At 34.3% G+C, this 17,240-nt stretch overlaps 1 protein-coding gene across 1 annotated transcript in view; it reads right to left on the bottom strand.

Moving 5' to 3' along the window:
* Nucleotides 1-1,994: 1,994 nt before the first annotated feature.
* Nucleotides 1,995-17,240, bottom strand: part of LOC118186562 (integrin alpha-PS2-like) — a 155,264-nt gene continuing 140,018 nt past the window's right edge. The window contains exons 28-30 of the mRNA XM_035356669.2: nt 9,488-9,589; nt 6,297-6,422; nt 1,995-4,933 (exon numbers count right to left, since the gene is read on the bottom strand). Coding sequence (XP_035212560.2) covers nt 4,829-4,933; nt 6,297-6,422; nt 9,488-9,589 — 333 coding nt within the window. The 3' untranslated portion in view covers nt 1,995-4,828. The remainder of the gene's footprint in view (nt 4,934-6,296; nt 6,423-9,487; nt 9,590-17,240) is intronic.

The following is a 17,240-nucleotide window of genomic DNA, read 5'->3' as shown; positions in this document are numbered from 1 at the left end:
CGAATTATGTAAATAACTGACACGAATTTAGCAGCTTCATGTAGTCATAAAGATGTTTTTGTGGTGTAAGTATAGAAAAGCATTGTAACTCAACAATAAATGCTCACTCAAGGGTTTCAAATAAGCACTTAAGAGAACTTGAGCGTTGGAAACAACAGAAAAAATAGAGTTATTTATAAAGAACAGTAGCTTGCGAAAGAAGTTTCATTTGCACTTGATACTTGGGAAACTGGTAAATAAAATTAAATCGGCTGCATAATTAAGATGCAAGAGCTCATGAATTAAAAATACTCAACATCATCGAGCTGCTGTGCTTGTTCAAGACCTTCAAACTTAGGATATATTTGAATGGATTGATCATCATATTTGCTTGACCTCAGAGCCGTAAGTTTGAAGTTACGAAGATTGGAAAAACGTTAGAATGTCAAAATGTAAATACACCAAAACAAAAATGGACAGTATGCTGTCAAAATATAAATATTAATATACCGGCAGCATTCATAACTTGTCTCTGTTTCCTGAAACAAGAGCAGCAACATTGCGTATATCCCGATAGCAAAATACACAATGCCAACGTAAAAAATAATTATTGACAGTCTGAAATTTACTATATTCACAAATTGCAATAGCACAAAGGTCTGAAAAGAGTTCTGCAAGCTGATAAAGAGAAAATAGGAATCAGAGTACCGATGTATTCCGTGATTTGGGTTAATGGAATATTGGTGGAATAAGAACTAGCAATTTTGAAATCGTTAAATTTTGGCAGTTTCCAGCTTTAGTATTTATTGATTTTCTCGACAGATGACAATATGTTCGTTTCCTGGTTGCTCAGTCCCCAAATTTGAAGGGAAATTGAAATTTGGTTGTAAGCTTCTCCAGTTTTCGCCAAATTTCTTTGCTGTAGAAAAAGATAATAGATTTATGCCAGTTCCTTCTCGAAATGAATTAAGAATTTTAATCAGAATATTCTTTAATCTAATGTCTCTTTAGAGCCTAAATTTAATTTTTGCATTGGCATACTTCGTTAGATTATATTACTATATTTTGTGATGGAAGTATTAAATATGAAAAGAAAATCAAATATCCCCAAACGGCAGTTTAGGAAGGCGAAAGAACTAGATGTTCTTTTAAAAATGGTAGAAAACATTTAAATAAGGTATTTAAGATGGCGTAAAACCCAAACTGCGAGATAATTAGTTTTATATTATTTATTATAAATTTTTTTTATGTTTCTGAACTGCAGTACTGTATTTTATCAGATAGTGAGCAAATTACGTACTTTTACTAAATTGTATCTATTTATAGCTAATTATGGAAATTAGCTAAATTATATCTAATTTCCATTACATCTATAATTTATTAGCGATTATTTAGCGAATTTCCATTATTGATTTACGATTGCTTACATATTTTACTGGATTGCAAGATATGAGATATCCCCTGTATATCTTTGCTTTTTTTTTTCAGAAAAATTCAAAATCTCTTTTAGGCCACATTAAGTCTCAAACATCATTTTAAGACTTGAAGGAATGGGCAAAATTAACTACCCAATGAGTAATTTTCATGACTAGGCATCTTCAATATCATAAGAGAATGGAAACGTTTTTACTTCCACCACACTGAAAAAAACTTTTTGTAATATGCTATGTGGACAATGTTGAAACATTTTGAATGGAGCTTACAAACAAGAAGAATAAAGTTCAGGTTACCTATTGTTACAGCTATACTTTAGTTTTTAATATTAAATATCTCAAACCTGCATTTTCAGTCAGATGTTTTAAATGGCTTTGTAAAAGCAGATTATTTTCAGCTAAATGTTCCCTTCAGATACTCCACGAAGAGTAAAGAAAACTTCATACAAAATCTTACTTTATTAAGGAATTATTATTTTGTTCATTATTTTTTATCAAATATTCTATTCAAATAATATTTTCATCCTTATGGGACCTGGAATAATGTAGTATTACTGTTAATAGTTAATAAAAAAGCACGAATTACACAAATGAATTTTATTACAAAAATTCCAACGAAAGAAGCAAGTATAAATTATAAGAAAGTACCAGCTTTCATTTAACAACAATGGTAAAAACACAACACAAAATAATAATAGAAGAAAATCATGCAGTCTTTATTTACAGACACAAAAGTTAAGACAGTATTAAGAAATTAAATACTTTGATGCATGTAAGGAAAATACAAGTCACGTGATATTTTTTATTAGTCCAAAGGGATTTGAATCCCGAAGGACTATTAGTTTCGTTTTGGCATTTTGCGTCGGACTCATAAATGTCGGTTCACTTTTCAAACTGTTGCCACAAAATGTTAGAGTCCTGCATTATATTTGAAGAAATTAAATAATGAAAAATCTGCATAAATGTATGTATATTTCTCGTATTGTGATAAAACAACGGTACATAGAGTCATCGAATTTTGAATAACGTAATCCTCCAACGAATATGAGCATGTGGAAGACCAAATTTGAAATTTGAAATTTGTTTTATGATCGATTTCCTATTTTTTAAAACTTTGACGAATTTTTGATTAACAAACTCAAGGATTTCAAAGCGAGCAATGGCAACGTTGTGCAGAAAAAAACATTTTTATCTCCAGCGCGTGAGTCTCTGTATCGGAAATTCTAAAGATATGCTCGTTTTAAAACTAATGCTCGTTTTAAAACTATTTTGCGATATTGCTGTTGCACTGGATCTTATGGTTTAAGTGCGAGGAACATGATATTTAATAAAGAAAGGTAACACACAAAATGTTAAAAAACGCCCCTTTGGATGTAATTTAAAATCAGAAACATTTCAGATTTTTTTTTTTTTTAATATTTTTATCCGTTGTTTGATATCTGCTGGATTCACTACATACTATATTGCATTGTGTACATAAATAAGCTACATGCATGCTTTTTGATACAAGAAATATATTTGTCACATAAATTTCAAAGTATAAAGTCTTAACGTTCCCTTTTCCTCCGTCCTTTTTTTTAAACTTTGAACTTTTATTTAAATATAAAAATACGTTTCTCTTAAGGAGTTAAAACAGGTTTAAATAAAATACATTTATGTACTGAATTAACTAAATTGGAATAAAACAATTTTTAAAATACTCATATGAAGGTTTCATCTTTAAATTGAGCCCTACGAATGGCTGAGTGGTTAAGAAAACTGAATGTTGGGAGTTCGGACCGGCTTCGAACTCAGTTAAACTGTCTGAGTGCATGATTGGTTTTCATGATTTTCTTCGGGTGTAACGTGAATATGAACTAATTTACCTTAAAAAGTCCTCCCCATAGGCATACCTTGCTTCTAGGCGGTTAGCCCTCGTGTCCTTTGCTGCCATGTTCAAACAACTTAACCATTTTTAAATTATAAATATAATTAAAACGCATTTATTTTTTTAGTATAAAAGTTACAGAAAATAAAATGCTGAGTTATTATTGGCCTTTATAACAGGTTTAAAATCGGATAATATTTTTCATGTTCTGTTCAGGCTTTCGTGAAAATAATATAAAATACCTATAAGGTATGTATCTTTAGAGAAAAAGTAATTCATTTTACTTTTGGTCAATTTCGCCTGGTTGCAGAATGCTAACAGCGAGACCAGCTATTGTTGCAACACATTTAATGGAACTGTACTGTGAAGAAATTTACAGCGACTTTGAGCGTGAATTTAGAAAGACATTGCTGCAGTAAATGTAACTTTCCACTTAGTAACTCTGAAATGTAATTTATCGCGAATAAAAAAAAAAAGCCTGAAAGCAGGAAACGCAGAATAAAAACATTCAAGCAAGCCACTAACACAGTAGACAAAATTAAAGTCTTCAGTTAGAATTTGCTTAATTATTTTGCGTTTTTTGTATCGACTTAGAAAATATAATTATGACATAAGTTGTTATATAATTACGAGGGACAGAATTTATACAGCAATTTATAAAAGTAGCATTTCAATAATATAAGCTTCAGTTAAAAGTCCTTTTAATGAAGAATTCTCATTTAAGAATTCTCATTTAAGAAACACTCTTCGGAAGATGTTATTTCTTCACTTTTAATACAAGTGTAAATAAGAAGATGAAGAACTATGAATGATTATTTTCATCTGAATGATTCATCCTTTATGAAGAATCATGAATACGCGAATATCCTTTTTTTATTCACATGTTCTTCCACTTCGATGCGCATTGTTCTTTCCAAAGCAAGTATACATACTTTCCTTCAATCAATGGCACATACATCCAACCAGAATGGTATTCAACCATATCAAGTCTTAATTTAATGTGAGAACGTAAAATTTACAGTTTGAAAAGTCAAGTTCCTTTGCGAAATATATATTAATAATCATGCATGTATTTCTTTTCTAAAGAATACATAAAACTTACATCTGTCCAAAGAATCCACTTTGATGAAGCAGTCTCATTTTAATATACAACACCATCAAATCTTTATAACAGGGTTTTATTTGGGACTATTATTAGTTCTTAATTTTTCTTAATTTCATATAACAAACAGCTCACACGTTCTTTACCACTGATGCAAAATTATGCGGATTTCGTCTGCAGAAGAAACTGCTCGATATCAGACGCAAAATATTATGTAAATTCGTATAGGAAAAGCTGTGTGCAATAAACCATCAAAATATTTACATAAAGCTGCCAAATGCTCCTTTTGCAGACTTGGTGTATGCAACTGTCTCAATGAATGTTTGAGTCTTGAGAAAATTCATTTCGATAGCAATAATATGTTAACAGATCCAAACAAAAGATTTTTTAGTTTTTCCATAGGTAAAAGATATGAATGACACTGATTACAATAAATACTTTCGAGAATCATAAATATTCGTCTCCTTTGGCCATAAGGTACCCATTTCTGTAAGGATAATGCAAAGGCTCTTTCATTTGATCTTCCACGCGGCGACGTCTGAAGAAACCAAGCTAAAAGTGAAGCATAATAGTGTTTTATTAATTAACTGTAATATAATTGCCTGCTTAATCTATATTAATACATCAGAAGATGAAGCGCATGAATATCAATGCAAGAAATTCAGAAAATTCAGAATATGTTCAAATATATTTAGGTTGAAACTATAACAGTAATATTAACTGTGAATATGAAATTTATAATTATGTGTTTAAGAGATAGCAATAGTAATTTAATATTTATATTAGGCATCATTATACAAAAAACAAAAAAATATATTAAATTTGTCTTCCCCAATGTATGGTTCGTGGACCATAAGCGGTTAGCGGAACCTGCTCAAGTGATCCTCCAATATTTTAAATAAATAAATAAAATTCAGATTAATGGTGTATATAGCACTAAAGCTAAAAATATGAATTTTATTTTTACACATGGGAATTTTTTATTAATTTTCTCCCAAGAGTAGCATTTTATGAAATTCCTACCTACGAACTTTCCACTCTAGTCTTTGAAGAAAAGAGGGATCTGACAGCTATAATGTGGTACTTCTTACCAGCATACATCTAATCACAGAATAGTTATACAAGAATCGGCTGGCTCACCCATTTCATTAATGTGAGTATAACATTTATTTAATGTTTAATTAATAAGGATTACCCAAACTCAAATAGCCGTTAATTGTTAAAAACAAAATGAATTTCCTTCTGTTAACTTAATTACGTAATACTAATATAAAATTAAATAAATTTTAATTAGTTGCATTATTACAAATACATGTATCTTATAGAAATATATGCTAAAATTGCTTTCGAAGGAACAAGGGTAAGATGTTCCACAAAATAGTCTAATTTATAAAAGTGGTCTCTACTTGAAAAACATTGAAAAAGAAGTATTCACTAAAATTGTGACATTTACTAAAATGTTAAAGATTTAAGACCCAAATGATATTTGAGTTTGCTTTCCTTTAAAATTTTAGACAAATTAAATGAAAGAGAGCATATGTCAGTACAGTTTAGGAAGGAATTTTTTGTGTTGCTGAACATTATGAAGTTTTAAATATTATTAAGGAAAGAATATTTTATTTTCCCGAATTTTATGTCTTTGGGTTTTAATCTCAACGCATAGGGAATAGTGCTTCTGCTGGTGGTAAGGAGAATTATGGAAATAAATCAAAAATTTCTAAAACATACGGTTAAAAAAAAGTACATGAGGGACAGAAATACGTTGTAAAGATGGTACATCTAATACTTAATACTTCATAAAATTACTCAACCTCATGAGAAAAATTTTACTTCTTAAGCCCTGGACATTTTAGAATTTTATACATTAACATTGGTGCGCTATATCTGATGATTTATAAAAGTTTGCTTAACTTACCTGCCACAGAACAAGAGCAAGAAGTCCAAGTAGTAGTAAACCTACAGACACAGAAAGAATGAGAACCCACCAAGGCACCGTATGCAGTTGCAAAGTAACAGATTCTGGATTTACTTTAGTTGTGACCTAAATGAAACCGTGTTTTATCTTTAATGCAAGTAATAAAATGCCAGGTGAAAGAAAATTATATAGAAATTATTACAAATTTCAATTAAGGTTCACAATTCTGATAAATAAATCTAATTTAAAAAAGGAATATGTAAAATACAATAAACAAATAATAATTTCAAATTTTGCGATGTTTTAGAATAAGTATACCCCTAATTTCATATAAGAGGCTATTAAAATGAGTTAAATGTTGCCTAGTATATATTAATTTGAAAATATTTTTAAAAACTAGCATTCCTATTCGCCACAATGTTGAACCTTGCTAACCTTACGCAATGACATGCAAATGAATTATAACTGTGACTCGACTGTTGACATAATTAGCTTTTCCTAGTTTATATTGTTCAGAAATACCTTACAAGTAATATGTATCAGCTTTAAATATTCATGTAATAAATCATGAATTATTTCCTTGTATTAAATTTGCATAATTATGTTCTTTCTTCATTGAAAACACTATTCCTACATAGGTGCTTCAGTTCCACAGACTTTGACAATGGAACAAAAGTACCATGATTAGTAAAATTCGGATAATTTACATTAGGGTAAAAATTAATTGTATCCTTTTAATTTTATCCTAGCTTAAATAATCTATTTTTCTAAGAGGAGGAATGCTTTCATATAAAGCTTTCAAAGATAAATTGGCTCGTTTTCGCGCTATACATAAAGGAAACCATCAAGGCTCCCACGCAGTCATCCCATTTTCTGGGTTTGAATTCTAGTTAAATTACCAGTGTTCAGCGATTTTATTGCTTGGCTGTCAGAGGGTCCATAGTATCTCGAAAATAAACTTAATAGTGCACTAATTCTTGATAAAATGTTACGAATTGTGTTAAAAAATTTGGTTATATTTCATAAAAGTCGCTAACTTATATTAACTTATTTACTGTGTGATACAAGTCTTACAATACATTCATATTAATTTATTTGTTTTTTGAAATAAGCCTTAAAGTGTTGTATGTGTTTCAGATTCAAACTGAAGCAAGGCTGGCATCTGTGAATCAAAGGAGGCATATACAGTATCGCCAGGCTTTGCTAATTGCTAGGTTTTCCATGCCGGATGGAATTCCGAGGGAGAACACCCCGGAGTCCAGTCTGAGGGCCTTCTACTCCACTTCCTCTACCAGCAACTCTCGAGAGGATTTTGGCTCGCTGCGTGTTTTGAGTATACTCTTGTAACATAGACAATATTATAAACATCCATGCCTTCTCCTTGATTCGAAACTGGGCCCTTCAGAACGGCAGTACGCTTCACTAACCACTCTCCCGTCGAGGCAGATTATATGTATTGCAGTAAGATAAGCAGCATGTTATGTTATACGGAGCTTCAGTATGGGGTAAAAGAAATCTGTCCCATCAAATGAGGCAGAATCTCAGTTCTATACAGCGCCTTCATCTACTCACCATATGTAGAGCGTATCGCAAAATATCAACGGCAGCGCTTCAAGTTCTTGCAGGATTACCACCTTTAGATTTTATAGTAGAAAGGGAGGCTACTATTGCAAATGTCATCAAACTTGAAAGAATATGTAATCTCTGGGGCCATACATATGTGCATAGCAACTATGAAAAATGCAAATTCTAATGCCTAACCAACCTGCGTACCAAAATCTGAAACAAAATGTGAGTATGGACCTTTCGCCGTGAACTGAAGTAACGGAAGCCATCTACACGGACAGACCCAAGACGAAAAATGGTACTGGCAGTGGCTTGCCATCAGCATAATTACATCCATCAATACAAATGGACACGCAGGCTCGGATTCAACAATTCCGTTTTCCAAGCGGAACTAATTGCTCTACATGCTGCTAAGAAATTGAACATGCGTCAAATACAATGATTTTTAGTAACTCGACATCTAGCCTTCAGCCCATATCGGACACAAGTAGCAGAAGGCAAGTAGACTATCGCTATGTGATATTTGTCACCTCTTGTTCCGAAGACCTACTCCTAACCGTCCTATTCTATGTTGGGTTCCAGCCTACAAGGCTATCAACGGAAAATGAACTAGCTGACGATCTGGCGAAGCAGGCAGCAAACAACTTCCAAGATGAATTGATTACAACTCTCCTCCCAGTATAGTATTTTAAGCAGGGCAGTCAGGAGCACATACTCAAAACGTAGTAGGAAAGATGGCTCACAGCTATAACGTGTCGCAGGGCATTCCTCTGCTTTCCAAAAGTAGCAACAGAGTTACGCAACAGCTTCGCTTATGCGGTAGAGAAGAAACAGCGAACCATTACCTATTTGTCTGCTCCCAGACTTCAGAATACCACCTTAAGAAACCAGCTTCCACAAACTTGTCCGCGTGGGTCACTAATACTAGCAGCACCAGATCTGCACAAAATAAAATTGCCTCAATCATTACATATTATGCCCCTGCCTGCTCAGCCATTTCAAGCCACATGCAACTTGCCTCATACACGTCCACAACGTAAGTTTTCTGCAGCAGTAGGATTACAGCGGCACACTTCCCCAAGTACTCAACGCTGTTTATTATATTTAACTCTGTACATAATTCACTATTAATATTATCTCTTTATCAACTGCCTATATGTTTAAATGAGTTTTCCTCCTGCATTAACTTATACTCAGCTGCAATTTAACTTCGTACATACAACGCAGTTATAGTTTTTCCTCTCCCTGATTTCTCAAAGTGACTCGTGGGCTCAAGTGCTACTCAAACAAAGTGTACTGTCATCTTTTAATACGTTCCGAATTACATTTTGTCAGTCCATCAGCACTCATATCATTCTCATAGCCCTAGTACCTTCCGACGAGCTGACATCTAAACTCGGTATGGCTAACATCCTAGTCGCCTGGTCGAAGGCCAAATGAAGCGGCGACGAGTGAGGTAAACAACTGTTAGCTATCATATGTATAAATCGGTAATACTATATGCTATATGAATGTTTTATTTTTTCTCATGCTAGAACTACTTCACTATTTCTTAGTTGAAAAATTGTAACTCGATTTTTGAATAATATCTTTGATAATATCTTTGATAATATCTTAATACTTACGAAAAGTGACTTGAAAGACAGATAGGAAGGATCTACATCATGTGGAAGTGACGTCACTCGGGTTACAAGTTTAGAAGATATTTGCACATCATCTAATCCCATCTGAAAATAATTTGATTAACATGTTTGATCAAAAATAATTAAATCACTTGTAAATAGAATTTGAAAATCAGGAATTATGTATAATTAAGTTAATGCATAAGATCTGATTAAAACAGATATTTAAAAAAAAATCGTAGCATTAAAAACATATTTCGTATTTATCCGTAATAAGCAAGAAAATGTTATATTCTAACAGCAAACTACTTAAAAGGTAATTTTGTTTTCATACTACTTTTTTAAAATATAATTCTTCAAAACTTAAGATTTTATATTATATACACTCAGAACTGTTTACATTTATCAAGGAAAAAATATTTAAAACTAAACACAAAATGTTCTTTAAACTTGTTTGATGTTATTTGACTTCCAGTCAGCCATATTTTAAACAAAAGTATTTCCTCATTTCTCACATCCCTTCATTACAGAGGTTAATGAACACTGGTTATCGATATTAGATGATAGAAAATACAAATGTTAAGTAAACCCATGTAAGTTAAATGTAAATAAATTGTTTATTAGTGCTTATGCTAAAACACGAAAAAGTGATATTTTATTTTTTTAAAAAGTGTGTAACTTTGCAAACGATTTACATTTAATTCAGAGAAGGGTGTCGTATAAAATTTTCAAAATGGAATTTTAATTCGAACTCACATTAACACGTAATATTTTACCATCCAGAGGAAATCAAATTTATCATATTAATTACTTACATTAAGCTGATCACAAACAGGCCACTTGATAACAATTGTATGTTTAAACCTCACTTAAATTAAATCAGGTTTCCATATATCCCTCATGGTAGTATCTTAACTGCGCTTATTTATTGATCCAGTGTTTTCAAAAAGATGAAAAAGTTCTCTGGTATTTTTTACTGTCGAGTCTGAACTACTTTCTAATTCAAAGTTTGCCTAATAGCCTCGCGATTTATCGGTTCGGAACTTGAACCCTGGACCGGGTGCTTTAGCTAACACTTACCGGGCGTGTCACAGAGAAACAATCAACTGATCTTTACACAGATGAGTTTTTTTTCCACAAATAAGACAAATGCCTTCACTCAGCCATCTCACAACACCACAATAAAAAGCCTCATTTACTATCTTACCTACTTGTAAAGCAGAAGCTTAAAATCGCCATCATATTTAAAAAAGATTAATTGCAGTGTCTTCGATATATTTATTTATTTTCCTTCACGTCTTTGGTTTTGGGTAATTGACAGTCCTTCATTTTAAGGCCTGTTGCTTAATGTCAGGATTGAAGCAATGACTCATAATCGTAAGATTTGCTTAACTTCATAGAGGATATTCAGAATATATCTCAAATGGTCAAGAAAGATGCATTTTTGTTAAAATATTTTGAGCCAGCATTCCAACCATGGTTCACGCGCCAGGTTGAGTACAAAACTTCAGAGCTATTTAAAGAGCATTAGCTATATAAATGTATTTAATGGTGTATTTCACCCATTTGTGTACTTTCCCCTAGCTTTTTAAATGTACGTTCCAAAATTTATAATATATTCTTATAATTCCCACAAGAATAACGAATTTCTTGCATTTCTTGCTGATAATTTTGCAAACGTATTTAAGGCTAATTCAGAAGTCAAACAACAAAAATCAGCGTTATATTTTCAAATTTTCACAGGACTAGTTTCGATGGTTTTACCGAACCACCATTGTCAGCTGCAAAAGCGCAAATGAAAGAGATTATAATGATCAGATAAGATAAGAAAGCCTGGACAGAAAATAAGCTAGTGGCACCATCTGTTGATGAAACCAGAGCTAAAACATAATTTCTTTAAAGGCCGATGGCAAAGAAGGATTGGAATTAGGATCGTTAACTAAAACAGAAAGATTTTTTTGAATGTGAAACTTGGGGCTAACTTTGGTTCTAACTTGGAGCTTCTATAATTAAGACACAATTGTTAGAAAAAAGTGTTAGAAAAAAGGAAACACGGAAGTCTTCTGTTGCCCAACATTGTTGGTCCAAAAATCACACTTTCAATTTTTCTGCTGCCCAAATTATTCAAAAACATCTTCCATTGAAGATCTGGATTTTCTAGAGGAATTTCACATTCAAAAAAATCCTTCTGTTCTGGTCAACGATTATAATTCCAATCCATCTTTGCCTTCGGCCATTAAAGAAATTATTATTTAAGTTCTGGTTTCATCAACAGATGGTGCCACTAGCTTATTTTCTATCCAGGCTTTCTTATCTTATCTGATCATTATATCCTATCTCTTTCATTTGCGCTTTTGCAGCTGACGATGGTGGTTCGGTAAAACCATCGAAACTAGTCCTGTGAAAATTTGAAAATATAACGCTGATTTTTGTTGTTTGACTTCTGAATTAGTATTTGTTCGGCGTGTAATTGTGTCTTAAGTATTTAAGACTATTTATTTAAATCATAGTCCTAAATAAGACCATTATTTTCCCCTTTCTGTGAATTAAAAGAAAACGAGGCTTCAGGTGACAGTGTATCACGAACTGAACATCTGGACAAAACATTTATTGTATTTTAATCTAATGTGTTAAACGCAGAAGAGCAACAATGGAATAAAATATTCTGGACAGCAAAATATTCGGTAGAGACGAAAACATGAAACAAACTCCGAAAATAAAGATAGAACATTAGAACAGTGGTTCTCATACTTTCTTTATGGACCCCCTTCATCAGTGCTTTGACGATCATTTCCCATCCCTCCTTTAAAAAATTCGAAAAATGTATATACATTATATATAAACTTAGATTACTTTAAATGTGTTGTATAATTCAAACAAGAAAAATTACAGAAAATGTTGATAAATATTAAAGCTTGAATGAAAATAGTTTTTCACTTTCATCACTAAAACAAAATACTCATCAGGTAAATAAAAGGCTGACTATATTTCTCCCCCCCTGAAAATATGAAATTCATTCCTACAATGAAACTTTCCCTTGGTTGAGAACCGTTACTTTAGACATTCAGTTTTCTGGATGTGTTCATTATTTTATAGATATTCTTTTTAACGGAACATGTTCTACTTTTTTCTCTTTTCAAAAATTTCACATATTGAGTAATTTTCATCTCTCCGTTTTCAGGTTGTGAAATAATGAAAAAATAAGACAGATTCAAATACGAGACCAAATAAAGTGATTCAGCTATTTTTCAAAATTTGGTTAGCACGGCTTTTTTTTCCGCAGATCAACGTAATATACCATAAAAGTTTTTTTACGTCTTAAACAAGAATCCGAAAAATATTTTAATCATACTTTATACAAGTATTTATTGATAGTACTAGTAATAATTAAAACTATTAATAAAGATGAAAATCATAATCGAATTAAATCAGGAAATTATTATTGTCTTTACTTTTTCAAAAATAAATAATATTGCATACATGATGGGTAAGTACTTAATATGAAAACGTACATACATGGACTCAGTACAGTAGATTTAATTTAGCTAACTTACTCTACTTGCATGAAATTCGAAGACGAAGTAAACTGAAAGCTGAAATGACAATAACAATACTATATACTATATGAAAAAGCTTAAAATATTAGATTTCTTGGGGGAATAATGTGATTTCCGATAAACTGGAATTACATAAAGAAAGCTTATACTCCAAATATATGATAATCTCTAGTTTAAAACAATAATTGGTGCAACTCATCTAATTAAATCAATAACTGATGCATCGTGGTTAAACTAATGTTTAAATAATGGACAGCAGTTTCCCATAGACATCAAAGAAATTATTTTTCATTTAACGCTGAGTGATTTTTAAGAGAGATATTTTGCAAAGAAAGCTAACAGATTGCTTAAGAGATATATCTAACTTCAATGTAATTTTAAAGTTACTTACATGTATAAATATCCTGGTAGGCTTAAAATAATAATGAAAAGCATTACGTTTAGTATTATTACAAAAATACTTAATTTAAGCTATTCAATCATCAAATTATACAACATATCAGTATTTTATAAGGAACAAATATGTCATTAAAAACCTGAAGTCGTCTGAATTTCATTTGAAAATGTAGAATTAGGGATAAATAAATGAATGACATGTTAAAATTCTGAATTTCAGCAGGCATATGAGATAGATACTAAATAATACAAGCTACAATATAGGTAATGAAATTCTCTCTTTTTCATTTATTACTCAATTACTTTTTTATTTGATCATTTTCGAAGAGATGTTTACTGAGATTTGGTACTTACAAAATAAGTATACCTAATTTCAAAATGATTTGTTCTGCTTATTTTTTCCAATTTAATCTTTCGTTAAAAACTAAAAGATATTTATTAAAGATCATTTGCATACTGCAAGTATTTAATCATCTGTGTTTATGTTTACTGCTTATTTAACCCTCAAGATGCTAACAGACATCGTTGGCATTCATCCATCATGATACTATTTCAGTATTTCCCTTAACTGCACCGAATACCTTTTGAGATATGTTTGTATTTTGCTTTAATTTTAAACTCTGGTGCCTAATAATGAACTAATTATTAATTTTAATACTTATTATTAAAGATTAAATTATTAAAATTTATCAAGACAGAAAAGCATAAAATTCAGTCAATTCCGGCAACACTTCCCGAGTAAGAGCAAACTACGAGAAAGCATGATTCCATACGGCAATAAAAAGATTAATTTCAATTTTAGCTGAGAAATAAAATCATGAATTAAGAGAAAATAAAATTGGAAACGCTTCTGCTGGATGATAAAACGAAATTAAATTATTCGCATATTTTTACAGTATCAACGGAAAAGAAGCCGTCGATAAATTAAATGACGTACACAGGTGACAGGTGACAGCAGGACAGGGCACCCGGACGGCTTTCTATGACTACTCGGGTATTACCCTGGCCCTGCAACCATCTAGAGACTTCACAATTGTAAGACGCTTTTATGCCAAATGTGTTTATTGCATGTGCCCTATTCCGGCCTGCAGAGGTCTATGCCCATTTTTTCTAGTTTGTCCATTATGCTTTTAAGCTTTTGCCGCGTGCGTCGATGTTTTACGAGAAGGCGTTTGAAAGGCAGAACATTGGTAGTTGGGAATTTGATGTGCCATTCTGCTGTTAAGGGGCACTCCGTGACATAATGGTCTGGTGAGCCCACGTTGTCACAAACACACATATCAGTTGTTGCTAGACCCCTTTCTGCAAAGTACGTCGGAAAGGGGCCGTGGCCTGTTATATATCGCGTGAGGTAGGGCGCTGAGATGAGCCGGTCCACCTCTACCTTGGGCAGGAACTCATATGCTCTGCGGCCTTGCAGGATTTGGTCCCATTCATTCTGCCAGTTTCCAATGGCGGACTCCTCTATTTGCCTCTTTAGGCATGACCGGGGCAGGGGCACCTGAATCTGCTCCGTTTCCTCATTTTGGGCAGCCTTCTTGGCAAGAGCGTCTGCTGCTTCATTTCCCTGGATTCCGGCGTGCGCCTTCACCCAGGAAATTTGGGTTCTCATTGACTTTTCTTGTAGACGGAGGACTTCTTGCAGGTGCGAGATTAGTGCGGAGCGCTGGAGAGCGTTGTTGATAACATAAATGCTTGACAGGCTGTCAGTAAATATCGTAGCTCGACTCTGCCGTGTGTCAATTGCCCATTTCACTGCCTTTGTGAGAGCAACTACTTCCGCTTGGAACACTGAGTTCTGTGCGCCCAGACGGCCCTTCCATTCCTTTGCTATGTTTCCATTTATATAGGCTATATAGGCACTGCCTACAGCGTTATCAATTTTTGACCCGTCTGTATAAAGCACGGCCCCTGGTCCGTCTAAGCGCGGGGTTAACGCTGGTGAGTGGAAAGTCCTTATGCCCAGTCCATATTCCGACGGATGTGTGCTTAGTTTGGACCTGCGTGTTTCGTAGACTTCTGGCAGATAGCATGTATCCCCATATGTGCATGGCTGTTGGAGTTGCGTCACCTTTGCAATTGAGGCTTCTTGCTGCGCTTTGATTGGGAGCGGCATAAGCCCTGCTAATACCGAAGCGGCCGCAGTCGACGTTGTCCTGTAGGTCTTCGTTATGGCCAGGACAAATGGTCGCTGTGCACTACTTAGCAATTTTGCCTTTCTGACTGTCATCGGGGCTGCCCAGATGGCTGCTCCGTAGGTTAGGACCCTCTCCGCGACAGTGGAGTAAAGTATCTTGTAGATATTGGGCCGAAGGTCCCAGTGCGGGCCTTGCATTTTTTGCAGATTGTTTGCGATTCGGCGAGCCTTTTCTCTTTAGGCTTTAAGGTGAGGCAGCCAGGTGAACTTTTCATCCAATATAATACCCAGGAGTTTTAGTTCTCTGACCCTTTTGATGGTCTTCCCATTAAGCTGGATGGTTGGGTTTCTTATTAAAGTTTGGCCTGGCTTATGATAAATTATATATTTCGATTTTGCCTCAGAAATTATTAGCTTTTTCTCCTGACATAGCCGAGAGAAGGTATCAATTACATCATTGCAGTTTTGCTGCAGTTCATCTCTACTCTTGCCGCCCACCACAAAGGTCGCGTCATCCGCAAAGGCTACTATCTGTGTATGGGACGGCCATTCGTATCGTAGGATGGAATCGAAAATTGCGTTCCACAAGTCTGGACCCGCGCACGATCCCTGTGGACAGCCTTTTGTCTGGCTTCTGGTTATGACACCGCCAGTATGTGTTACTATGAACTTTCTATTGGACAGGTATTGCTTGAAAACCTGCAAAAGGTTATCAGGGATCCTTGCCTGGTGCAGTGCCTCTAAAATTGAGGGCCACCACAGAGAGTCAAATGCGCTTTGCAGGTCCAGACTTAGGACCGCTGCATGCTGTTTCCTTTCATGCAAGTGGCTGATATCGTCTCTTATCTTTGATAGGGCAGCAATCGTTGAGCGTAGCTCTCTGAATCCATATTGTGCGTCAGAGATTGCCCCACTCTGCGTCATATGAAATTTAAGCCGCTGGACTAGGAACTTCTCATAGAGTTTCCCTATTACCGGGAGAAGACAAATCGGCCTAAAAGAGGATGGGCTGTTTGGATCCTTCCGTTCTTTCTTAAAGAGCACAACCTGCCCCGTTTTGTAAGGTTCTGGAAAGCTTTGCAGTGCTAGCAGTTTGTTAAAATAACGCGTGAGAAAGCCGGATCTTGCTTTATGTATTGCTCTCAAGATTGGATAGTCTATTGAGACCGGACCAGGGGTTTTACTTTTCGGGAGAATTTTGATCGTTGCAGAGACTTCCTTCTCCGTAAATGGCATATCATCTGGGACAGATGTGTGCAGCGTATAAGCCTGGTGGTTGGTCGGATCTGTAATATCCTCTTCCGGAAGTACGGCGTCAAGAATTGTCCTGAGCGTGATTTCTGTTATGTGTCCAGCCAGCTGCCCTGCAAATGCTCTTATCTCCGGTGGTCTGTAAACTTTGTTCGAAGCTATATTGTGGAGAGCACCATAGACTTCTACATTCTTAGTACCAAACTCCCTCCAGCTGGCAAGTTTTGCGGCTGTAATTGCCCTTTTGTACTGAGCTTGCCCTGGTGCGACTGCGCTGTGCACGGAGCTCTTTCGTCCACCAGTTTGCCACTCTTAAAACTTTTGGTGATTTCAGGCCTAGGGTGGCATCACAGATAGATTGAATATCTCGTATCATACTGGTGGTTAAGTCGTCAGCATCCTTTATGTTCTGACA

Source organism: Stegodyphus dumicola, chromosome 6, assembly GCF_044657685.1.
Source record: "Stegodyphus dumicola isolate Sdum_Otavi_A_Nest chromosome 6, ASM4465768v1".
NCBI lineage: Eukaryota > Metazoa > Arthropoda > Arachnida > Araneae > Eresidae > Stegodyphus > Stegodyphus dumicola.
The sequence above is the reverse complement of the archived record's forward strand: the minus strand, read 5'-3'. Positions and strand labels throughout refer to the sequence as shown.